Raw genomic sequence first — 26259 nt, 5'->3', positions numbered from 1 at the left:
CTTTTTGAGTATCGCAAAGGAATTTTTCCCAGTATAACTGTGCATATATCTGCACATAGCCTTTACCATATAGCATAATAATACTATGCACAGCTTTCACAGAGTATAATGATAATAAAAATACTCTGTTTACATGCGCTTTCATTATTTTGTAGCAGGAAAACTGAAGCAATATAAATTCATTTTTATAGTGGTTGGTGTCAGTTAATACATTGTTCTTCCAGAAGTAATGTATTGTAATATAAATTTCCCATTAAGTTAGTGTAGAACAAGGTTTAGGTGACACTATTTGTGAATAACAATTTATTTGTGACTGTGACATAATTTAATGCAAATACATTGCTCTAAAATGAATTGGTCTGACGTCAGATTGATGGTTGGTACTTTTATTATGCATAGTATTGATAAAAGTCCACCATCCCACAGGTATATAGAAGAAAAGATTATCAGCTATTCACTATATGAATATATAGCTTCATTAAAAGGGGTCTGGAGACGCATATAAATCATGGAAGAAGAGCTTGTGATGTTTCCACTATAAAACCTTGCTGAAATTCCCTTTCAATTTGTTTTGTGTCACTTTTATATACATGTACATTTTATGATGTATACTTTTTAATAGGAAAAATGATTTTTTTTTTTTTGCTTAAGTTCAAAATCTCTTCTGAAACCCATACAGTTAAACTCACCTGAAGGATTTCCCTTCTTGAGATAAGTGTAAATTGTTATGTGTTGGAAGTTTAGCACAGAATAATGCATGTGAAAGGAAAAGTGTTTACTGTTGTTGTCACTGAGAGAGACTGGGGTCACACTTCACAAGGTCAGCAGATGGAAAGAAAATCAATGGGACCAGAATCTTTTTAAAGAGAGGGTGCAGAGGCCAAAAGGTCCGAGTCCAACTCCTCTAGCAGCTACTTACACTTTTTGAATTATTCAGACACCTGGCCATTGATAGGGAATCTTAAGCAATGTACTTCACCTTAATATACACTTGTAATAGTCTTGAGTGTTTTGATTTAGTATAGACTGTCCATAAGTTCAAGGAGAAGAGCAAGAGCTCACGTAGGAAGAAGAATGAGAGTTGAGAAGGCAGCAAAGAGGCACTGTGGTGGGCCGTGGGGCTTCTGGAGATGCACACACAAGGCTGAAGAAAGCCTTTCGGGCTGTTTGTGAGGAAGTTTCCAAGAGCTATTATCAGCACAAGGATGATGTTTACCTGGCTGTTTTCCACCTGAGTCCTTGCTAAATAGCGTATAAAAGAGAAGGCTCTTAACACCGCATTGGGAAGGTGAAGTTTAAGGTATTTCTTCAGTCTTTAGAGTCCTGCTGGGAGTTGTAGAGAATAGACAGCAATCACTGTCTACATGGAGAGGTGCAATTTGTATCAGAGTAACAATTTGTAACAGAGTAGTGTTACCAACAGGTTACCTTGCTGTTGTTCTTTTGTTGGTGGATTTTTGTTTGCTTGGGGTTTTTTTACTAATTTCAGCCCTCTTAAAATTTCTGTTTGTAACTAATACCGACCTGAGAACAAAGACACAAAATCACAAATGAGGATGTTTAGGCATTATTTGGACTAACCTGGCTGATGAATGTGTGGGCCTGCTCACAGGTACTCTGTTCTTTAAGCAAATTCCTTTGCTTCTGCTTTTCTCTTTCCTCACTTACCTTTGCCCCTTTGGCAAAGCTGTGCAATTAAAAGATGTTTTTACTGTGGTTGAACTGAAAAATAGAAGGGAAAAAATAACTTCAGACCCATCAAAATGAGTCCTTCAAACTAAAATTAATTTATATTCCTTTTTCTAGGCATTTGAACTTTTATTTGTTTCTTTGTTTTAATTCCAGTTGAGCTCTCAAATAATTTAAGCTGATCCCAAGCTTCATTTTTGGTGAATTTGTGGGGCTGGGTGAGGTTTGTGGGAATTACTGTTCTCTTTCTCTAGACCCTTGCTCTCTTTTACTTTCTGACCTTATTTTTACTGGGATTCTCAGCAAGCTGCTCATCGCTGTGCTAGCTTCTGTTCTTGTGCCCTTCCCATGGCAGTGGGAAGAGAAGCATGAAACTAACTGGGATCATGTAGTTCCAGTCAGTTTAACATTGCTGCTGCTGCCACAAGCAACGAATTTTATGTTGCAGGAGAAGAAAACACAGTCATGCGATATGATGAGCCTAGAGGCTTCTCCCACTTGGGCATTTAAACAAAAAATGTAGGCGGCTTTATGCAACCCTCAAACACAGAGCCCTGCACCCAGTTTCAATTGAATATGAAACATGTTCTTTAAAAGCACCACGCAAAAAGTATTTTGCAGGTTTTTGAGCAATTGTATCTGTTTTCTTTTTACCTCACCTGCTTTAACATGCTTTAATGTTAAATTTCATATTCTCTGTGCGTGTCCCAGTGCATTCCTCTATTCTCTCCCAAACACAGATGTATATGCACACACACACACACACACGTACGTGTGCACGCATCATCCAAGCAAAATGTCGTGTGCGTCAGGGTATATTCATACCTCATTTGAGATGTAGAGAAGAAAAACAGTAGAGCATTCCCATGAAAAACAAAGCGTTGCCTACAGCAAGTCTCTCAATGCCACTAACAGCACACAGGGGCTGTCGTGGTGTGTCAGCCTTCTTCCACTGCCCAGTTTGTATTGGGACAGTGAAGCAAAGCAGCAGTGTATGATTTTAGTTAACTTCTTCTAAGTTTTCATTTGGCAGATGGATGAACAGTTTCTGTGAAGCTCTCATCTGTTTGCTTGTGGGCTTTTTTGACTCCATGAATTTATTATTAAAGTGCCAAATTATGTTGTTTGTACCAAGGGTCAGATCATCATTTATAGCTTCCATGCAGACTGAAATAAATCCCACTATTGGGACAGACCACTCACTCCTTGGTGCTGCTAGCACAGTGCCTGGCGCTTCCTTTGATCCAGTGGATTTTAATTTATTTTTACTCTTTGTAAAACTTCAGTCTGCTTTGATAATTAATACCCAAGAATTGTCATGTGTGAGGCTCACTGAAAGTTATGCAGAAGAAAATAGGCTGATTAAGAAGGGGAGAGAAATATATGTCAATATATTAAATAGAAGTAACATTTTAGCTTGAAAGACTGCAGATTTGGGCAACTTTGGCTTTTTGAGGGGGGAGGGTCTTTCTTTGGGTTCAGGGTTTCTTCAGGTGCTCTTTTATCCTCATCCTCTTCTTTCAGCATGTGTGTGTTCAAACCTCGGTGAGCTGCTGTGATTAAAAAGGAACCGTATGTGTAGGCAAAAATATCTTGTAAGCTGAAATGGGAGATAACTAAGTGCTCCCACCTGGTGTTGATGGGATTACCAGGTACTGTGAATCACTCAGGCAAAGAGGCCTGAGGTGACACTTCAGACTTGTTATTACACCTGCGATATTGGTTCCGTTTAAAATAAGAAAGTGGGGTCACCTTAGTGTGGTTCAGTTCCCAGCTTTGAAAATGTCTCTTACTAGAAATATTTGAAGTAAGCAGTTTTGATCCTTCTGCAGCACGAACACGTCAGTGGCTGAAAGAAGGGACAGCTGAGGGGCTGTGTTTGCCCCGTGCCCAGCCCCCCCTTTAAACAAGGATTTCTTTTAAAACAAGAAATCATGAGAAGGAGTGACTGAAAACTATTTTGTAATCATTTCTCTTGTTTGGAAGATCCTGTATAACAGAGGGTCTTCCTTGCCTTTGATTTTTCTTTTTAAAAGGATTTTAAAACCATGTAGTCCTTGTCCTAAGATATGCTTATTACAGAGTTCAGTGATGTTCCCTGAAGTTGTAATCTAGCTTGAACTGTTTCCCCTGGCTATACTACGAGACAATTTGACTTTGCATGAAGTTTTGAAAACCATGTGTGCAGATAACGTTTCAACTTCATGCTCTCTCCTCACTGTGAATGACAAAATACGCTTTGAAGTGCTTTTTCATACTCTCTACCGCTGCCTTTTGCATGCGAATGAATATTAATAAAAATAGGCCCGTGCTCACTTTGGGATTTAATAGGATGTTCTGTCATCCCTTTAAATTTTCTGTCTCTTGAATTTCCTATTTTTAAAAGTTTTATTTTGTTCATAGTGCCAGGCCCTATACCTGCCAAGTCGGTGAAAGGAACTCCTTTTGAAGATAAGATCTTCCTCAACTGGAAGGAACCTGTGGATCCAAATGGCATCATTACTCAGTATGAGGTAATCATTAAACAGCTAACGAGCATAGGATAGGGCTAGGAAGGTGCGGCAAGAGGGGTGGATGTTGATGCTCTGTAGGCAGCTATTCAATTATATGCTGCTTTCATTTACAGAATATGGGATTTTGTGTAGTGATTAGATACTCAAAAATCATAATTATTGTGCATATGTTGTTGGCTGCCCAGCCCTGTCAAGTGGCTTTGGCACATGAGTATAACAACATTACAGTCCACGTGGGAGGTGCTAGTTTTAAAAATCTTGTGTCATTACTATATACCCTTCTAAAAGCCATGACAGCTGTGATCCGTGAAATCTTCTTTGTTGGAAGAGAAGGATACATGGAAAGTAAGATGGTTATTAAATTTGGAGCAATGTTTTTTAGCTTTGACAGGTCTTTAGATACCACCCTTCAAGGAAACCTCCATATATGTTCTATTTAAAGTGTATTTAATATATAAACCTTCTGAGGACCTCCACAGGAGGTTGGGAGGAAACAGGAGCAGATCTGAGAAACAAACACCATTCTCTCCAGCACTCCTTTTTTAAAGGAACAGACAATACAAATTTGTATACTAGTGAATTATAGGAGGAAGACAAACCAACTAACCAAACAAACCCCCTTAAATCTGTTTGTTTATCTATTTAATGCTAACCAAGTTCTTTAAATAGTGTGGTTAACCCTGGTGGGCAGCTCAGCCCCACGCAGCCGCTCACTTACTCCCCCACAGTGGGATGGGGGAAGAATCAGAAGGGCAAAAGTGTGAGCTCATGTTTTGTAATCACAGATCGAAAACACAGCACCATACCAGCTGCTGTGAAGAAAATTAACTCCATCCCAGTCAAAACCAGTACGTTAAAATACCATCGCAGGCTTTAAATATATTAGCTTGGTTTGGACAGCATTTAAATATAATTATTAGAAGAGGAGAGGGAAATGTATTACAGGAAGTGAAAAATAAAGGGGTTCGGTGGAGATGGGGAGGATGGTGGTGGTGTCCTAACTTAAATAGAACAGTGTAATTTTCCACACGTGAACTAAAATCACAAAGAGAGAGAGATGAAGGGCATCTGCATAGCTTTTCAAGTGAAACAGACTCTACAATAATACACATCAAGTCCTCATGGTATCCCCAATATAGCTGGGTAGCTAGATGAGCATGGGTCTTTTGTTTCCTTTGCAGCCAAGATAGCCTAATCCCCTTGTGCCAAAAACTGTAACAATTGTTACAAAAATAATTGTTTTCACAGGTCAGCTATAGCAGCATACGGTCATTTGATCCTGCAGTTCCTGTTGCTGGACCTCCACAAACCGTGTCGAAGCTGTGGAACAGCACACACCATGTCTTCTCACACTTGCATCCCGGTACTACTTACCAGTTCTTTATACGTGCAAGCACTGTTAAAGGGTTTGGACCAGCAACCACAATCAATGTAACAACCAACATCTCAGGTAAAAACAAAAAACAACAGTTAAAAAAAAAGGAAGGGGGTGTGTGTGTGAATGTTTTGGGGATTTTTTTGTAAGGCTTGAAAAATCATTAAATTGGAAAGAAAACCCCCCAAAGAAATCCTGTCATGTTGTGAAACTGTATTACTGAAAATGTTTCGGAGCATATTTGCCAAACAGTAGCATAAGTTCAGGGATAAATCCTTGCATGAGGTGGAAATTGCACACCTGTAGTTGTTAACTGTTTGATTTTGTGTAATCTTGTACTTTCATCTAAAGATTTTGGAGTGCTGTATAAACCTTAACTAATTAATCCTTACAGCACTCCATAGGTCACTAAGTACTGTATTTGTTTTGCAGATTAGTAAAGTCAGATGCAGAAAATTAACTGACCTACTCAAGGTGACACCACTTAGCAGCACACAGCTGTAACAAAATTGGGGCAGTTGGGAGAAAGTGTGAATTTATTTTGCCAGATTCCTATAGGTCTGCTTCCTTGTGCCTTTATTCACTTACTGCAATGCACCAGAATTGACACTATTCATCTTAATAATGCACTGCAAACTCTAGGAGAAAGTAATGTCAAGTGGAATGCTTTAGTATTTTTATTTTCTTAAATTTCAGTATTATTCTCAAAAAATCTAATAGTAGCTTATGCAGTTGATAGCAGAAGATAAGTCAATGCTATATCTAGAGAGACGGTTGATTTTATGACATGGCGACTTCACAGCTTGGCAGAGATCAAAAACATCAGTCATTTAGAAATTCACACAGCACAAAGCAGGCTCTTTTCCTTATTATCTGCCATAATGAAACTTACATTATCCTGTAAAGGGAAGTTAGTAAAGTATTGGAACGCCCTACCATTTCTATAGGAAACTACTCATGTAGTTTCCTCATCCAGTTCTCAAAAACATGCACATAAATCAAAATGTGAGAAAATTCAAGGCAGAGCTCCTTGAATTATATAGCAAGTGAAATTCTGTAGTTGTTGTAGTTAACTGAACAATTTGTTGAATTCCATCCCAGCACATAAGCACTAGCATTCCTCATACCCCAGCCCCTTCAAAAAAAACCAACCATACCACCAAAAAAAAAAAAGAAATTACATGTTCCGTTCTGTTTATCTAGCTGTTAGGTTGTTTTGAAGTCTAGTGTTTTATTCAGGTTGTTTTAAGGTTATTTTGTTTCTTCAGAACAAATTCCTGTTCATAAATGTTCAGGGATAATGGTGGTGTAGTACTTGCATATTTGTATTCTAACCTCTTCGTAGGAGGAAAAAAAAACAATAATATCTAATTTCTTGCTAACATGTGTGTCCCCCAGACGTTTCAGTATTTTGAGAAATAAGCACCTCAACATGTATGGATTATTTAATACTACAATGTGTTCAGGCTTCTTTAGATGTGCCTTCTTTTTCCACCCAGAAATTTTGTCCAGAATCCAGTCTACCACACTTTCTAGACACAGTATGGGTCATCTGTTAGTTAGCAAAACATGGTCAATGGAAAGCTTAAAGGCAGGCTGTGACACCCTTTGTATCTGAATTTCAGCCTGTTTTTTTTTCATCATCTTGCTTTATACTGAACTGTTCTCTGGTTTTGCTCTGTATAACTGATACTTTTTATGAAGCAACACATATGTTTCAGGAAATGCTAGCTTAATTTTCATAAGGAGTGAAATTATTCCTTTTAACCAAGCTTACAAGTGGTTGCTGTGATCCTAGTGAACATGGTGTAAACAGTAATTTATAACTGAACATTGAATGAACGTTATTTCTATAAAGTAATAGTTCCTGAAATAAAAGCAACTTTTGTGCTCATCTAGAATCTGGGACTGATGAACCAAGGCTTTTAACCTTTCAGTGTTCTTCTATCTATTGATATATTATTGTAAAATTATTATGACTTAAATGATTGACATCCTGCTAGGAAACACTCTTTTTGTGAAAGTTCATTTTGAAATACAAAGGCATCGTTAGCAATTTTATAAAGATAGAGCCACATATTAAAAAAAAAACCAACCATGCAGATAGTTTTCAAGCTTGTTAAAGATTAGTAATTAATAGAAATCTGTTATTTTCTGAATCGCAGAAAATCCTGTTTCTTACCTTGCACTAGAGGTGAAGTCAGCAACAGTATTACCAGTGAGGACTGTAACAGGCTTGTGGCAGCACATTAAAGTTGGATGGTTGAAGTAATCACCAACACCAGCCATCCAACCCACAACAAATATTTCTGCCACGAAGGCCTGACATCCAGTCCATTAGTGAATCAGTTCCTGAACTGCTTTAGGCCTTGACTTTGATTTTGTTACTTCTTAATACCCTGGGCTGAAAACTGCAGTGGTTCAGAAACTGATTAATGAGCAGCTTGGCCATCCATTGTTAGAAACGGAAGGAGAAATGGGCATGGGAAAAGACTACCCCATCCAGTTCTAGTCCACAGGTGCATATCTATCCAAGCCTAATTTTCCTGCAGTCTGGTCTCTCATGACATTTAAGAGGAAATGTGAAAGGTTCTTCAATTGTTGATGGGGTAAAAGAGAGATGGTAGAGGTTGGGTCTTCGAGATGGTGAATATAGTTGTTTGTAAGGTAGAAAGAGCGAGGCCAAAATGGGATTTTGTACTCTTAGGGTTTCTTGGCAGTCACCTCCTCCCTCTATTTCTGTCCTTCTTGAATGAACCTGTTTAACTTGATAGGTATCATGATTTGAGGGGGTGCAGTTAGGGATGGGGTTATCAATTGCTGGTGAAGTCCCATACATGCTCTAGTAAAAGATTATGCCTGACTGGAAAATCATTAAAAAAGACTTAAGTAGCTGGTGAAGATTGTGGCTTTGTACTACATTGCGAACAGCCACAGTCTCATGAAAGTTCAAAATATTTTCACTGATTTGTTTATTGTTCTTTTCCTTCCCACTCAATATTAATCAGCTCCCACTTTACCAGACTACGAAGGAGTTGATGCATCTCTCAATGAAACTGCTACTACAATAACTGTACTCTTGAGACCGGCACAGGCCAAAGGTGCACCTATCAGGTAAAAAATAAAAAATAAAATTTAAAAAAAAATCAAGGAGAGACTTTTTTAGTTGATTATATGCTGTCTTGCATCTCATAGAGCTGTTCATTTCCAAGTGATATTCATTTAACGTTGCTATTGTTTTTCTTAGCTAGACTGAACTTGCCAACAGATCTGTAATTAAAAAGAAAAAATTACTGGATTTTTTTGTTTTTTAAAAGATAGTCATGACCTGAATCATCCAGCTGTCTGTCCTGTTTGATTTAGGGTCCTCAGGACCACCTCCTGTTCATTATAATTTCATTTTACTTTCTCACAGTGTCTCTGAAATATGAAGTTGAAAAGTGTTTGTCAGAAAGTGGATTTGAAAATAACACTTCCTCTCCAGTGCTTCACATCAGCTATTCTATAGCATATATGTATGATTGGAAAATTGGAAGTTCAGAGGAAATGGGAGAATAATAGTGATGAATACAAACTATTTGACCTTTTTCCTCTCAGAGTACTTCTTACTAGAAATCATGTAGCAAGCTATTAAATTTTATTTGGCGTGTCCCATAATCATATTAAAATGTTTCATTTATGTTAACTTTGAGGGGTCTTTCCCTTTCTGCTCTCTATTGAGAGATAATTTAATTCTGTTTGCAAAGATTAGTCCACATCCTGCTCTTCTACTTGTTAGTGCAAAAATTTTGTGGTATGATTTGATTCCATTTGTGTTTTACCGATGTGGCTGCATCAGCAATATTCAGGGACAGGGTTGACTAATTGGGGGTTAATTAGCTACTGAGCATCAGAAGCTTTTCATGTTCTTACCCTTGTGACATTTTAGAGAAATACAGGCTAATGCATTTCATTCTGTGTTACATTAAGTTGGTTACTGTGGCTCAGCTGATGTCAGGTAATGTGCCTGAGCCCTAAAAGTAGAGGAAAATTAAACTGTTTCTTAAGTCTGTTTCCATTAAGATGAATTTATGTTTTACATGGATATTAGGGGGATGAGCTGCATACCTATAAGCATTTTTATATGCTTATCATATAGTAACCCATATGATTGATATGGTCAAGTTATTTATTTATATTCTGACATAGAAGATAATGCAGATTCATCCCCTTTATAGGAGATATTGATGTGTTATATTCATAAATAAAATGGTAATCCCATACATCATTAGTTTCTGAAAGACTGCCCTGGAGCAAACCTAGGGTTTTGGGGGGTGTGAAGAATGATAAAACGTACAGAGCTACCTTCAATACAGGACTTGGATTCTTAAAGTAGGGTTGCTGTTGAATTGATATAGTAGAAACCAGACCTGTGATCTGAAAATGCTCCCAAGTTATGCAGATGCTTAAACTCACTATACGCCTTTGTAGGTGCTTTTAAAGCCTTCCAGGTGTCCTGCTGCTGGCCATATCCAAAGCTGTCCCTGTTTGAGAAATGCAATATCTGTCTCTCATCTAATCCATGCCAAATCCTTTCAGTCTTGTGCCTGGTCCCCTGAGACTGGGGCTAATGCGCAGGCTCAGCCAGAGCCTGCCTGCCAGACACCACTGGGATCTGCTGACGGTGGTGCATGTCTTCTTTACAGCAACTGGTCTGTGGCACATTTGTGCAGACAGCAGCGGGCTCCCACCTTCAGACCTGCCACTCACCCCAAGGGGGGTCAGGCTCACATCCCAGGTTTGTCTCCTGGGGGTTTTCTTTCATGAACTGGTAGCACGATTCGATGCGGCTAGAGGATTACTCATCCCATGCTCAGGGAGCTCTGCTTTCTCTGCACTGTACTGGCAGGCGAGTATGTCACTGCAGAGTAAACCTGCAGCACACCACCTTTCCTTACAGCATCCACAGTTCTATGGCATGAGCTGGTGACTCTAGCCTGTGAAGGTGGCAAAAAGGATCTATGTACTAAATGTTAACAGATAGTTTGGTAGGGATAGTTTGATAGAGTATCAATAACTGTTGTTTGAGTATGTTCTCAAAAAAGCATACATCTTTCTTCCTGTCTCCCATCTTCCCTCTCCACTTTAATTTCAAAAACCTAAGAAATTACATTAAATTTCTAACATCAAGAGGCCAGGGAAAGAAGTCCTTCACCATAACCAGGGAGCTGGGCTCTATTCCTAAAACAAACCAGGTGTTTTATTCCTTACTTGGAATGAGGAGCATTCTCCAGGGGAATGCAGAAGACATGGTCCTGTTCCCTTTCCTGAAGTTATGCATATTGCAGTCAGGTACTTTGCAGCAGCTTCTTAATAGGGGAGATAAATGTAGCACAGTGAAATTCTGAATTGATTCAATGCATTTCGCTAAACTTTATGATGCATTTTACTGAAGGTTCACTCCATCCACACTGTGGTTGTGTTTCTACTACAAGCTGGCTTGCTGCCATAATGAGTGTAGATGGGAAAAAATGCATCGCTGTGCCTGCAGCAGTGGTTGAGTAAAAGGGACTCGGATGCTGTTCTTTAGCCTGACACTGAAGAATACAGTTGGTTTTTTGAAAAGGTTTTTTTGCATCCAGTCCTCTAATCACTAGAGCTGTAGATGGTCAAAAGATCATTTTATTTAATAGCAGTAGGTCCATGTTTAAAAAAAAAAAAAAAGGATAGAAAACAAAAAAAGCTTAGTCTGATACTCTTCTGCTTTTACAGACAGAATTATACTACGACCAGCTTTTGTTGTACTTCAGCCTCTCCATCAGCACAGCCCCCCAGGAAACAGATGTTCCTTAAGTCAAGTGAAATCTATGTGTGGCTGTCAATCATTTCTTTAAGACACTGCATGCCATAGTTGTCACAGTTTAAACATGACTCCAATCATATCTTCTCTGTCAAGTGTTATCGTGTAATCTCTAGCATTCTTTACGGCCTCCTGAAGTTTTAAACCAAACTACAGACTAGAAATGCAAAGGGAGACAGGGCTGGATGGCTCAGGCTCATTGTGAAGTGTGTACCATTTCACCATCAGTCTCATGGATGAGATCCCAGTCAGTAGTGTCAGTGGTGCTTCAGTGATTCATTTGAAGATGTGATTTGTCACTGTAGTTTTTCTGAAGGATCCTAACTGAGCACCAGCAAAACAATCTTTTGTTCTCAAATCCTACTGCAGATGAGGATTACAAAGAGCATGTATTAGAATCAGCATAGACAAATTTTTAATGATGACATTTATTTTATTTGATTGGTAAAGTGTTTTTCTTATACCTCCATATGCAAAATCAAGTTGTTTTCATTTTGCAACAAGACTAATTAAGCGGACCATGGCAGGGAGCATCTAAAACTTAGTTGTCAGTTGGACTTCCAAGAGCAGGGCTTGTAACTTGGGCTGTCAGTCAGTCTGGTACCTGTCAAAGGAGAGGATGCTGTGTCTCCACTAGGCACGTAGAAGGAAATCTCTAGCTGGTATTAAAGCCTAGTCAGAATAGAGCTGAAGTACGAAAAATGTGTTCGCTGCTGCCGTACCCCTTTGGGAGCCTGAGTTTTTAAGGAGGAGTGAAAAGGAGGATCTGTTGGCAGGGGCCTCCTTCGACTGTAATCATCTTGGTCAATAGGGAGGTACTGTGCAGGTTTTCTTAAGTTAAAAAAAAAAAAAGTTTCTGACATGAAAAATAATTTCTTCATGCAATATCTCAGCTGAGGAGCTTTTCACCTGCTGTATCTTCAACATTTTCTCTGCTTACCTGGCTGTCTCAGACAACTGTTTGGCCTTTATGATCCTGACATCTTATGTAACATTATTCTTCAGAATAGCTCAGAATTTATTTTAGTCATCAGGGAGAAAAAATATTGTCATCTAGGTTTTCCACTCCTCCCACTTTATTTCTCTCTTTTATTCCTTCTTTGCTGTATGGGACGACTGGAAAAAAAATGGCTATTGTAGGAATTCCCTCAGCTCCAGTGACAAGAAAGCTCTCTCAATAATTGAATTCCCACCATTACACAAAAAATGTGTAGAAAACGTAAAATAATTGAAGCTAGGATTAGTGATATGTAAAAATGCAAGGATAGGCAGTGTACATAGCCTTTAAACTTTCACTTATAGCCTAATAGCAGACCACATTTGCAGCCAGTGAACACCCTGCTTTTCAAGTTGCAATTTTAACTTCGGCTTCTTTTGTCACATCTTACAGCAGGGTGACCATTCTGAATGCTATTATGAGTACACAGAGTAACAGTGCTGCTTTGGAGACAATGTAGTGTTAGTATATGGGTTTAAACAGATGGTATCACAAAGGGCCTAGAGGTAAATGACTGTATTCCTCCACCTTGTTAGCCTATAAAGTTGCACAAAAAATACTGCCAGATCCCCTTTCCAAAGAGGATAGGCACATCTTTTATTTAAAAAATACTTCGTGAAAATTTAAAAAATAAATAAATAAAATAAAAAGCCTCGTTGGAGACTTTAAAGACTTTCTGTCATTTGCTATTCTTTCTTGAACTAAAAGTAATTGTATAAACAGAGATGACTTGAATGTGTATGTCTATTTCTTGTTTTCCACATTTTGTAGCTTTTCAGATGTAGGGGCCTGAAAGGCATTATTTCTGGAAGCATATTTTATTTAAAAGAGAGCATATTTTATGTAAATTATTTGAAAATTTTTCAGAACATCACATTTTATTGTGATCTCATGCTTAAAATTTTGTCATACCTTTTATATTCAAAAATTACTGCATATTTTTAAAGAATGCTATTAAAAGGGACTTACCTAATATTTAACTCAATATTTAACTCTCATGCCCTTCATCTTTGATTTTTCAGTTTGTATTGGTCTCCAAGGAGAATTGCCCCTTTAAAAAAGATAAGCACCTGTAAAAAAAAAAGATGCCTCATTTACCCGTTAGTCTTTAAAATGGGGGGGATTTAATTTAGAAACTGGTGGATCTCAGCTTCTGAGCTGCGTGACAAACCGGGCTGTTCCTGGGGTCGGTTGCCTCCGTCGTGCGCAGACGTTGCACTGTCCTGCCCCTCTCGCTGCTGGCTTTCCCCTCCTAAGTTGGCGGGGTGTCACAGAGAACAAGTTTCCTGCTCTCCTGGCACTTCGGAGAGCAGAATTTGTGTCAGACCCAGTTCTTTGGCAGCTCGCGAGAGAAGACTGCAGGAGGGAGGGAGCAGTGCCTGTGTTCCCAGTACTCTCCGGTTGGTTGGCTGCCCAGTTTGGGAGCAGTGGTTTTAACCCTGCCTGGGTCCAGGGCCAGGCCAGGGAGGGAAGGAATGCCGGTAGTAATTTCTTCCCTTGGGACATTATAAACAAAAATTATTTTTAATATTTTACATCCTGTCAAGTTTGTAAAATAACTATGCTTTTAGGTTTTTTTGCTAGTACATTAATTTTGAAGCGTAAAGAAAGATTCTCAGTGCACAGGGATCTTGTGGAAGTGATTTGTTGGTGCAGGCCGCATTAACCAGACATGGGTTAATAGATAGTTTACCACAGAAGGTGATTTATAACCAAGCTCAGTTCACAAACAGTTTATGAGAAACAGAGATCCCTGGAACTAACTCATCATTTTTTTGTTTACATTCTTCTTTTTACCTGGAGTTTCAAAACTGAGGTGACTTTATATATTCCTCTTGGACACTTTGAAAGGGAAGAGGCTTTCTTCCTTAATTTTTTAGGTGCTAGGAAAAGGGGATGCTAACTTTTTCTTTAAGCTCAAGAAAAACGTGAAACTAATTTCTTATTTTTTCTTCTCTACTTTCTTCCATTCCCCAGTATCACACTTCATCTCTGCCACTACAGTTATTGGGTTTTCTGGGCAGTAGCAGCAGAGAAAATTGACAAAATAATTTAATGCTGCCCCATAAGTTCTGAAAAAAGGAGGATTGTCTTTGCCTTTGCCTTTCGGACTCCCTGCAGCAATGCAGCGATGCTTCGAGAACTCTGTTCAATTTTATTTTTTCTGTTTAGAATGCTTTCAAACAAAACCAAGACAGGCAATTCTGCCAGTTTAATTGAATAGCTTCAGGTCTTGTCTACACGCTTAGGCATATTTTCTTACTCATCTTTCATAAGGTCCTCAAATTTATCCGCATCTAAATGAGAAATTGTGTACATGTATGCACCTGTGTGTGTATGTGTACATACAGTTCTTAAAACCCAAAAAACTTTTTTTATTTTCTTTTTTTCTTATAAACTGAAGAATTGCCTCCTGCTCTCAGTATGTAAGTTCTGTACTTCTGCAGAACAGAGGAAGCTGGTATGAGTTGGTAACGTCCTGCAGTTAGGTAGTTCCCCTATAGGAGAAAGAAGAATTACAATTACCTGTTCTATTTTGAGCAGGTGATTTTGAAAAGTGACCAAGCCATGGACCATTTCAAAAGAGGTATTGGGAGGTTGGGAAGGTGTTTAAATGGGCCCAATGCCATCTGCTTCAGCAATTTGTAATGTTTTATCATTGACAACTGTAGAGGAATGAGGCAGTCTATTTTGGTGGAATGGACAGATTTCTGTCCATCTGTGCTTATATTACAGCGTGTCACTTGTACTTTAGATCTGCATAGCTCTGAGCCAAGATAGAAGCCACAGCAAGGTCAAGAGGTGGAGAAGCCTGTCAGCACATTCTGTCTCTAATGATATGACAACTGCAAATTGGGCTTCAAGCACAGCCTGGAGGCAGTCATTATGTTGGGCCTTGAAGCTTAGCTTTCTCTAATAATCGTTTCAAAGGAAAATGCTAACTTCAGATGCTTCTGATTAGCCAAGAGTTTAATCTATTGTAGTTTAAAGTCAGATTCATTCCTGTGTTTCTTCAAAAGAGAAAAGCCTAAAAAAAAAAAAAAAAAAATTCATTGTTGGGAGGTTGTGTATAGATTTGTATTGTTGTTTTTCCTGAAAAAAATGGATGCTGCTTCTTTCCAATGGCTGAATTAGATAGCTTTGCTATATTTCAAGCCTTTATTTCTTCTCTGAATCCATGCATCTGCTGTCTTTAACTTTTTCTCTTTCCTTTGTTTTCTTTTTAAGTTTACACAAAGCAATCAGGTTAATAATTTTATGACACTAGAGAGTTGACCCTAGCAGGTGACCTTAAAGATATGCTGGTCTTCCTCTGTCTCACTAGTGCCTACCAGATCGTTGTTGAGGAGCTGCACCCACACCGAACAAAGCGAGAAACGGGTGCCATGGAGTGCTACCAGATCCCTGTTACCTATCAGACTGCTCTTAGCGGAGGGTCGCCATATTACTTTGCTGCTGAGCTGCCCCCAGGAAACCTGCCAGAGCCAGCACCCTTTACTGTGGGTGACAACAGGACTTACCAGGGTTTCTGGAACCCACCGCTGGCTCCTCGGAAAGGCTACAACATCTATTTCCAGGCCATGAGCAGCGTTGAGAAGGTAAGCGCCAACCACACCTCTCTCCTGGAAGGAGTCAAAGACATGCCCGTGGTTACAATTAGGACTGTCAGAGTTGGACGTAGTGGGTGTTGGCAGTGGCACTGCTGTAATCCCTTCCATGCTGTGACAGCACGGCAGCATGCTATTCACATTTCACACAGCCCTTGTGTCACAGTAGCTGCTACTAGACAAGAGTTTAATACATCTCGTAGTAATCATCTGAGCGAAGTAATTTCAGTGCTGTGACTCTGCCTCCTCTGTAAAAAACATCCACAGTCCTTTCCCCAATTCTCAGTACTTGCACACTTCAGAAGATTAAATTACTGCAGGATAAACAAAATGTGGGCTGCTCAGCTGGCTAATAAAATGTTACAAACTTTTCGAGATTCTCGCACTGAATGTCAGATAAAAAGTAAAAATTTGCTTGAGCAAAAGTAACCCCAGGCCCACGGTGTGTTTACGAGAGCCTTTCTGAAAAGGTGTACTTCAGGCTTGCTCCACTGCTGTGCAGTAGTAGAAGTATGGCTGTCACTTACCTTCGTTACGTCCTTGGTGGTTCGTTTTTAACTCTGTTGCCGAGTACGGCTGCTGGCTCTGTATGCATATGAAACAGGGAAAAGTACTAGGGAAGGAGGTGCCAGGTGGGAAGAACAACTGTGGCTCAGCAAGCCCTGTGCTGTTGCTTTTGAACAGTTTTTCCTCTCATAAATGAAAAATGAGGGAGTGGGGAAATGACCAGTGAGGAGGGAAAACGTGGTAGACACAGAAGCTTCAGATATTTAAAAATTTAAAATTTTGATTTATAGTTTAGAAAACTGAAGGAAATTGCAGTAATATGTCCATAGGAGTCTCCATATGAAGTGTCCAGGCAGGTCAGAAAGGAACTAGAAAGGACAGCTAGATTGATAGCTGCTGAGACGCATGAGAGCCATCGGAAAGGAGAAGAAGCCGTATTTATCCTTACGTTTGGGTTTCTGCGGTGACTAGTCCTAGCTAACAGGTACCCTTGCCTTGGAGCCTTTTGAAGAAACTCTTACCTTCAACCTATGGTTATGAAAATTGCATGTGCGTTAAGACAGAATGGGGACAAAGCAGGGGCTAATGAAACTTTACTGGAGCTGCTTGAGAACTGGATGCTTTTTCTGATGGAACAGACCATTCCCTCTTTTTAGTTCTTATCTATAGACCTGTATAAAGCAAACAAAGCAAAATAAAAGGTAACTGCTAGACACTCATCCATATTTCCCTCACTGGCTACAAATAGTTCCCTTTGCTTTTGCTGGCTTCCAGCAGACTAAATTGTAAGGAAATTTGTTTCATCCCCAAGAAATAAATGGGAGGGAAAAGTAAAATAAAAATATTAAATCTACAAAAGTAGATCTTTATTTTGGCTTTTACATTTTGACAGGTAAGTAGAAGATGAGGGAAGAACACATTATTTTTTACTTTAACTTGATTTCAGTTTGTGAGAGAGTTTAATCCTAAAATGGTTTTCTCTGGTATGGTTTAAAACTTTGGATCAGATTTCTGTTCCTTTTCTGTTCCTGTTTTGGGGGGATTCCACTGCATTCTGCCGGGACAGAGATCTAGCGCTTGTAAGATAACCTCTGAGCTGCAGAATATTTAAACAGGTGCTTTACTATAAACTAGTGGGATCACCATAATAGTCAAGGGGAAGTAAAGGATGCTCTTCCACCGTAGGGTTGGGATGAGGGTCTGATAACTGTGATCCTTGCAGACATTTTGAACAAAAGTGGACAAGTAAATTCAGTGACTGGGGAGAATGCTAATTAGGTAAGATTGTATCGATAAATTTTGTGGGGCTTTCATTTAGACTGAAAAATTGTCTTCACAGAACACTTATGGGAAGCCTCAACTCACAGCTTTGCTCATTCTTTATAAGCTGTGTTTACAAAACAGCATCAACATATTTTGCGTGTTGCTCGGGAATCTTCAAGAGGAGAGAGATCCTGGGGGATGTATTCAGGGATGGAGTGCTGGGGGGTGCCAGACTAGAGAAAGCATATTTTATAGAATGAAACTGTCATTATTATATTTTCTGATTACATGCTAATATTGTTTGGAGTGATCTAATACAACAGCAGCTGTATCCTCTCATGCAACCTTATGCTGTTTCAGTATGTTTGCCTTTAAAATGACTGCACATTGTACAAAAAGGTCAGAAAATCCATTTACGACTGACCCTCGTCTGTTCAAGTTGTCCAAACTGTGCATAACCAAGTCATTTCTCTGTTCATTTGTTTCAATTGCTGACCAAACTTCTGAAGGCGGGGGGGGGGCGGGGGGGGAGTAAAATACATACAAATTGTCTTTGCATGTGCAACTTCTTCTGAAGCACGTTGCTGTCAAATCACTGTCTTTCCTGGGCAGATTATATAGGTTGTAGATTACCTGTGTCATATGTGAAGGGATACCTGGGCTGCTTCTGTGCTCCTTCCACACTCAGAAGCATGAGGGAGTGCATTGCTGATATGTTTTAGATGACTGTTCAAGATTGTCAGTATGCAGCAACACAGAAGTTAGGAGGCAGTGCTGAGCAAATGCACCTTCTTTGCTGCATGGCACTGTTGGAGGTCAACACTGGCTCAGGGTTTCTGTGCCATGACATAAATAGGAGCACCAGTCCTCCCCTTTTCTTCCACTGCACCTTCTCTCTGTAGTCTAATGGCACGATTTGCATTTGATTTGAATAACCCGAAATTTTGCTACATTTATGCTGTCCTGCACCTTTTCTCCCCATTGTTCTCCTGGATAGTACAGACCAATGTCTAGGTTTCATGCATCTTTTGTAAAGGCAAAATCACCCAGCCTTCCTCCCCTGCTAAGCTTAGAGCCCTGAGCCACCTTGCTGGGTTGCCCCAGCTGATCAGCAGATCTAGGACGAATTTATGGGGTGGGGAGGGCAAGAAAAAGCAACCTGATCTGACTGTCTTCTTTACTTTTCCCTCCTCAACAGGAAACCAAAACTCAGTGTGTTCGAATAGCTACAAAAGGTAAGAGGTTCATCCCTCCATGCAAAGTAGCTGTTTTTAATGAAATGTGGCATTTCTATTAAATATTTGAAACAAAGCCAGTACTATCCCTCTATTTTAAACCACTTGATTGTCTTAAAATGTAATGGGCTACTGCTTTTTATTCTTTGATATTGGGCCAAGAGAGTATGGTTCTAGCAATACTCAAAATTTAGACAAAATAAGCACTCCTTTTTTTCCCCTGTCCGTGGTTTTAAAGATCTGCTTTTAGGCTGCTGGAGCATTGCAGGCAGCAGATAGATGGACTGGAGACTAGAAAGCACACTTGGTTAAACTGTCTGTTATGCTAACAATTATTTCCAAGCAGGGGTGGAAGTAATTTAAATGAAGGACATGATAGTTAATTTTCCTAAGTAAGAGCTCTTAGTGTTAGCTAGACATAGGGGACGGTTGATTTGAGGAGGGCTCGTGTCTTTGATAGCAAGCGAGGCCCAGGGCTAAAGCTGACTGCATAGCTGTGAGAATAAATCATATTGACCCCACATACAGCGGGTTAATCACATACTGCTCACTCAAAAGTGCTGTTTCATCCTCAAATGAGGACTTAGTTGTTCTGCTTACTGTTAACTCTTGCTTTGACTGTATTTATAGCCATTCATTTTGGTTGCTTGATTCTGTCAACATGAGAGTTGTTTGGTAGATTCTAGCCTCATAAACATGGAAGGAGCTTACAAATGCTGAAAGAGTACTCTGCAGAGGCCCAGCACTACTTACATTGTCTCTTTCTAATTGCATATTGATATGCAGTATAAAAACAACTTTAGATATGACCAATCAGGCATTTAAAGTACTGCGGTGGCACGTCAGCACCATTTTTTCAATTGCTGCTTTCAATTTAAAACTTGTTCCAGTTAAAAGTAGATGCCTCTAATGAGGTGGCAGCAACCAAACGTTTTCTTGAGAAAGTGGAAAATAAAATGTACTTCTCAAGACATGTTAATATTTTCGTCAAGTGAGGTAAGCTAATAAAAACAGGAAATTAAAACTGTGAGCTAAGTCTTCTGTGAAAAGTACATCAGCATTATCTTTCTTATGTTTACCTTGCAAGATTAAATGTTTGAATTAAAATATATTTGCATAAACAAATAATTATGTACCACAAGCATGTATTGCTAGGATTTGAGTCAAAGGAGAGTCTTGAAAGGCTCAGAAATAACCTAAAATATTGCAGGACTGAGGAAGGGGAAAGCAGTGGTCTCTCTCATCATAAATTTTCTGGATAGTAAAAACAGGGAAGCAATTCACCTGGCTTACGAGGAAATTAATTTTACTTAACCATACTCAGTTCACTGATCTCAAAGCAATGTTCATGGAAGCAATAGTCCCGTTGGTGGTTGCTTGTATGCCTTCCTCTGCCGTAACAGTCACGTTCACCCCAATGGCTGTAGTCTGAAGGAAATGGGAAATGAGTAGCAGGTTTCTTACCTTTGTGCCATAAATCTTGCCTTTGCCACTCTGGCTAAAGACAAGTTTTCCTGCGTAACTGCTTTGCCTGATATGTCAGTACTGTATGCTTTGAATGTGGAACTGAAAACGAAAATGTTTTCTCTGACTTTATTTTAATTGATAGATGTGAAATTTGGGGGGAAGCAACATTAGGAGCAAATGCTTTCTCTTGCTCTGAAGGAATGCATTTAATAGGGCATCATCACTTCAAGTCACGTACATTCACACGTCTCAAATGAGTTATACTGGTATTCTAAATCATTTTCAAAAAGCTGATACTGAAATTTTTTCCCATGTTTTCATTGTAAAAATAATACCATGATTTGTTGTGCTTGAAGAAAAGTATACTCTAATATATTGCTTTATGTATATGTTCATCTGGTTATGCTGATTTTTTTCGTAGCGTGTGAATTTGCTCACCTTACGTAATGCACCCCAGTAAAGCTAACGTACCCTTTTAAAATCAAGCAAATTGTCTAAACTATGTATTCAGTTATAAAAGTAGTGTGTAGTTCTGTGTCATCTCCTGTGACTTGAAGCAGCCTACAGCTGGCCAAACTGAATTTTGCCTTGAACATGCTGACAGGGCATTAAAAATCATAAAGAGCTGGGGGTGGAAGGGGGGGGGGGGGGGGGGACACAACAGGGGGACACCATGAAAGGTGCACGTAAAGACAAGACAAAATTTCTCTGGTAGTGAAGTTCAGTATTACCAGCAAAGGTACTTTCTCATTTTTATCCCATTCAAGGATCTGGTGTTATCTGCTGTGTATATTCACACCAATAAGATGTAAAGATGGAAAAAAATATGGTACTGATGTCATGGCTTGGTCCTGGAGAAGTTCATATCCCTGAAATTATTATCTTGATAATTTAACTTCCTTAGATGTGTTATTTCTCTGACTAATTTTTTGTTTGCTTGGGCAGTTCCCATTAACATCATTTACATGTATTTTAATGCATAAGGGGTTTTGCACATATCATTCCTGTAGGTTGCCTTCTACCATTGAGAACTGATGGAATAGTTTGTTTATTGGTGTCAAACTAATGAAAGTCAGCAAATTTAAATTGAAGCGCTCTTACCTTTTCAGTCCATATATTCCAGGTGCAATGTTCTTGTGCACTTCCGATAACAACATGCACTGAAGTGTGAACTCATCTAAAAGATGGTGCCAAATTATGACTAAAGTATGTTGCTGCTTTTGGTGTGTCTTGAAAAAATGTTTTTAGAGTAAGCTGAGAGGCTTACTAGTGTCTAGTGTATTAAAATACACTGAGTTAATTTTTCATGGAAGAAAATACTGGAACAGCACCAGATTAAAAAGGAATCTCCTAGGCAGTTCCTGTGTAGTTGCAGCTGAAGGATGAATGCCAGAGTGATTCTTTGATGGCCCTGATTTAGGGTAATAATAGGATTCCCCCTTTATCTGGACACCCATTTCCACAAAACTTGTAAGAATTTAATGACTTTGTGACTTTTGCCCTTGTGCAGATTGGACTGAATTGGCCAAGAGAGTGCCAAGTTATTAGATGTGGTGAGAGTATGAAAGTTGCACATGTGTACACAGTCTGTTCATGTAAGCTTTGATTCTTGAGGAAACCAGGTTGAGAATAATACCTTGTGATGCAGATGGTGGGTAGCACATACCTAAAACATCATTTCCATTAAAAGTGTAGCCCAGAAAATGTATGAACTGTGAACCATTTTAATTCCTTGGATACTTTTAGCCAGTATTGCCTTCCTTTGTCAACCTGAATTCCCTTCCCATTCAGATCCTCTTAGTAACCAGTGATCAGCATCAACTGAAAAAACAAAACAAAACAAAACAAAAAAAGTTACTTGTTCTCTACCTCATTATTTTTTCGAATCTAGGTAGTAGAATTATCCAGTCACTAATAATCTGGTTTCCCACACACAGTAACTGAAGGAGAAAAAAAAAATCTTGTTTTCTGAAGTGCAGAGAAGGGTACAGAGACTGAGGTAATAGGTCAGATCTTCATTAGGAATGGAAAGATGGAATTATGCTAGGAAGTGTGCAGTATTTGACAAAAAAGTGTTATATATAATTTCCTAAAGAAAGTTCTCAAACTTCCTAAAACTAATTTGTTAAGGCAGCGTTCAACCAGTCCGTAATGTGCTCATATCACAATGAACACCTGATAACTGAACCTGCCTAACCAAAGTATTGCTAGAGGAGTGAGTAAAAGATGTGTGATTCCCATAGCATGCACTTCAGAGTAACACAAGAAGTTGACAACTGATCAGTCACATCTTGGAGTTAAGTTTGACTGTGTAAAACTTTGAATGGATTGCCTCTCGCACATGACATTGGCATTTCATTTTACAGTCTAAAATGTTGTCAACTGCTAAGGGAATGAAACCAGATTAACATGGTCAGAGAAGAGTGATGCTTCAAATTGTTTAGTACTTAAATAGACATTTAAGAGGACAGAAGGGACAGCAGAGCTGTTATTAAGCAGAGAATATATGAAGTTTACATTTCTGACAGTTTTTAGGCTGCCAAGTTTGAGGCTAACACTGATTCACATGTATTCTTTTGTTTTGTTTAGGGGACTAGAGAAAAATGTTGAAAATTTTATTAGAAGAAATGTACTGTGTAGTAAATAAAGAAGTGGTGGGCTTGGCAGCTCTATCCCAAAGTAGTTAGAAGGAATAAACAAAGTCCAAGGTTCCTCACTCTGTGTTTAAAACATGAACTTCTTCACCTCCAAAATTGTTTTCCCTTGTGGTTTTCATTTGTATTATTAGTTCAGGCAGTGGAGAACTTCTCTATCTCTATGCACATTTGATTCATACAGATGGATGAAAATGCCATTTGAGTTGATGTGCATCTGGAAGTAATTGTGAAATAGCAGAAAATGACTTTTTAATCTGATTTGAGGAATAAAAAGGTCTGGGTGGTAACATTCCAACTGCAAGTGTGCATTTAGTCCACCATCATTATTGCTCTGAATTCATTCCCACAGCAGTTGGGGATTGATCCAAAGGCCTTTGATGACAATGGGAGTCCTTCCACTGACATTAATGTGCTTTGGATTAGGTCGTTAGAAGTCATAAATCTGTCTAGACCATAATTATTTCCTTGAAATTGTTCCTGATGATGTTCTGCTCATAGGGAAATTTGTGAAAGTCAAATCACCTCCTGTAGCAGGATGCTCAGATATGTCTGTTGCTGATTAATGCGCAAATGAGGGAAGATGTCGGATGCTAAATGTATATGAAACGAAGCTTCTCTCACTGTTGTTTTTATGTTTGGATCAATGCTACTACAATGACTTTTAGCTGTACCATCACAATAGGCACTGGAGACCTAGTGGCAATATAAATTCAAAGAGCAATGCAGATGTTGCCTAAGTCACATCTTTCTTTTCACTCATTCATAGGAAAAAGCTATTAATATGTTTAAACTTCAGTAGTCTTTTACATAATGTCTTTTATCTCACAAAGAGGAGATTTTAACATACTTGCTGAACTTTCCGAAGATGGAAACAATATTAGCATGGCGTATTTTCCTCTTTTGTATGTGAAATTGCAGTAGCTCACCAAGGAACCACATCTGCCAGTCCTGATAAGTGATACCTTTGGTTGTAAATAAAAAATTGAATGATTCTTTGATGGACTACTTGATGATGGTTATAAAAAAAGTAGTTAACTGAGGGACACCTCCAGATTTCCAGACACAAAACCTATAATGTGGGTATTTTCATATATGTGAAGAGACTAACAAAATCATGGCATTCAATTGTCAAAACTTCATTTGAATAAAAAGGAATGCAGTGCAACAACAGCATTTATTAGGTGAAGCTACCTCATGGATATGCATGGGACGACAATTTTCAGAGAATGTGTTTCCCATTCTTAGAAGGCATCAAAGAGAAGTACTCTTTTCTGGTTGTTGCTTGACATCTCTGAGCAGTAAGGGTTCCTTCTGAAGGTAACAGCAAAAAACTCTAAATTACCTAATATTTTTCACACTTGTGGCATTGCCTCAGCTGAACCATTTCTTTTAACTGCATCTGAGAATAATTATGATAAGAAGTATTTTCTAGTTACCAGCCCCTTTCCCAAGTCTTCAGGAATATGGGTTTATTACTATGTTTTGAAAGAGTATTTGACTGCTTTTGGTCAGAAAAGTTTCATGGATGAGTAAATCTAGTAAATACAGTTAGTAAATCTAATTCCTTTACTAGAGAACTTTATCTTTAAATACATTGCTTAGTGAGTAAGTGTATTACATGCAAACATTCTTTTATTAAATTTAGCTTGGTTTTGAAAGCTAGCTTTTTTAAAATCTGTAAGTTTATAAGAGGAAACACTAGTGATACATTTCACTGTTTTTAAAAAGTCAGCCATTAGAATGAAGAAATTTTAAGTCCAAAGATATAATAAATATTAGCTTTCCTTGATTTTGAAATGTTTCAGTATTTCTTTTGGCCTAGATACTTAACAAATTACTTTGTGCAGATGCTATAAGCAGATTGAAATTTTAGGAACTTTAAAGGTTTCCTACAGAATAAGAATTTTAAAAGTAAGAATTCAGGTAGACGATTCTAGTTTGTATTTAAATATTAAGGAAAGAATCTTACATGCTTTAAGTAAAAGATCAGCATCTTGGCATATATGCTTTTTTAGTAGGCGCCTGGTTTCTTAGGTCTCTTCAGCTATTATGAATATTATTTCATGAATCAGATTGTTGGCATTGAATGTCTTGCATCCATTGTTAAAGAATATGGAGACATAAAGGTAGAAATCTACTGGTTTTACAAAACCCGTTAGACTTTTAACTGCAATAGAAAATCCTTGGTTCCCCTTATAATAGATAGGCAATTAAAGTAACCATTAAAATGACCATTTGCTGATAGTGCAGTGTGTTGGGTTATTTTAGCTCCCCTTTTTTTCTGTTCTTTCATCATTTCTTCCTTGACTTTTACTTATGTCTTTACCTTCTTTGTGTCATTGTAAAATTACAAGTGTTTAGAGAAGGTAAACTCTTATCATCACCTGATAGGACTGGGCTCATGAGCCACTTTTCACACAGCCAGCCTGCATCCACTTTCATTTTGTATTGTAATTAACTGTACCATTGGATGAAATGGCCCTTTGCAATGCCTGGGGTTGAAGGGCGTGTGAGGTGGAACAGGCAGAGATTGCTGCCTCTAACAATCCATCACAGGCATCTCATGTGCTCGTTTGGCCCAGGACTGACAGGAGTTTGGCTTATCTGTGCAGCAGTGGAGCTTTAGAGCAGCCCCATTAAGGGACAGTGCTGTTTCACTTTTTCAAAGAAAGGAGGAGAAAGGGGTCTCTAGGAATTATTAATTGTGTTTACATCCATTCAGTAGTCTTCAGCCAGAATGATGCTTTCTCCACGTTAGCGGGCATGTCAACACTGACAGTCCAGAGTAGGTTTTGCCATACACATCACTGACATGTAAGTTGAATTCTGTACCAAATAAAGCAACTAATTGCTGATGCTAGAAATATCCCTACATACAGGTATCTTACCACCATTTTTAGTGCCAGTACAGAAATTACAGTTCAAACTGATGAGGTCAAAATCAGTCATGCTTGGAACTAGTTCCATGAAATGGTGCATTAGATTGGGAGCTTTTAATATACACACATTTGTTGGATTTGAAAGTCTGTAGCAAAGTCCCAGATCGTTCAGGAAGTGGTAACAAAAACTCAAATGGCAGTCCAGTAGTGATGGTGTGCTCTGAGCCCTA

The 26259-nt window shown here is 38.8% G+C and overlaps 1 protein-coding gene across 6 annotated transcripts in view; it reads left to right on the top strand.

Moving 5' to 3' along the window:
• PTPRK (protein tyrosine phosphatase receptor type K) overlaps positions 1-26259 on the top strand; it is a 417854-nt gene that overhangs the window by 326836 nt on the left and 64759 nt on the right. For all 6 annotated transcript variants that reach the window (XM_075035665.1, XM_075035662.1, XM_075035664.1 and 3 more), the window contains exons 9-13: positions 4093-4202; positions 5451-5652; positions 8586-8691; positions 15739-16012; positions 18990-19026. In XM_075035665.1, the coding sequence (XP_074891766.1) occupies positions 4093-4202; positions 5451-5652; positions 8586-8691; positions 15739-16012; positions 18990-19026 (729 nt within the window). The remainder of the gene's footprint in view (positions 1-4092; positions 4203-5450; positions 5653-8585; positions 8692-15738; positions 16013-18989; positions 19027-26259) is intronic.

This window comes from Buteo buteo, chromosome 9 (assembly GCF_964188355.1).
Source record: "Buteo buteo chromosome 9, bButBut1.hap1.1, whole genome shotgun sequence".
NCBI classification, from domain to species: Eukaryota; Metazoa; Chordata; class Aves; order Accipitriformes; family Accipitridae; genus Buteo; species Buteo buteo.
This window is presented reverse-complemented; position numbering and strand designations above follow the sequence as displayed.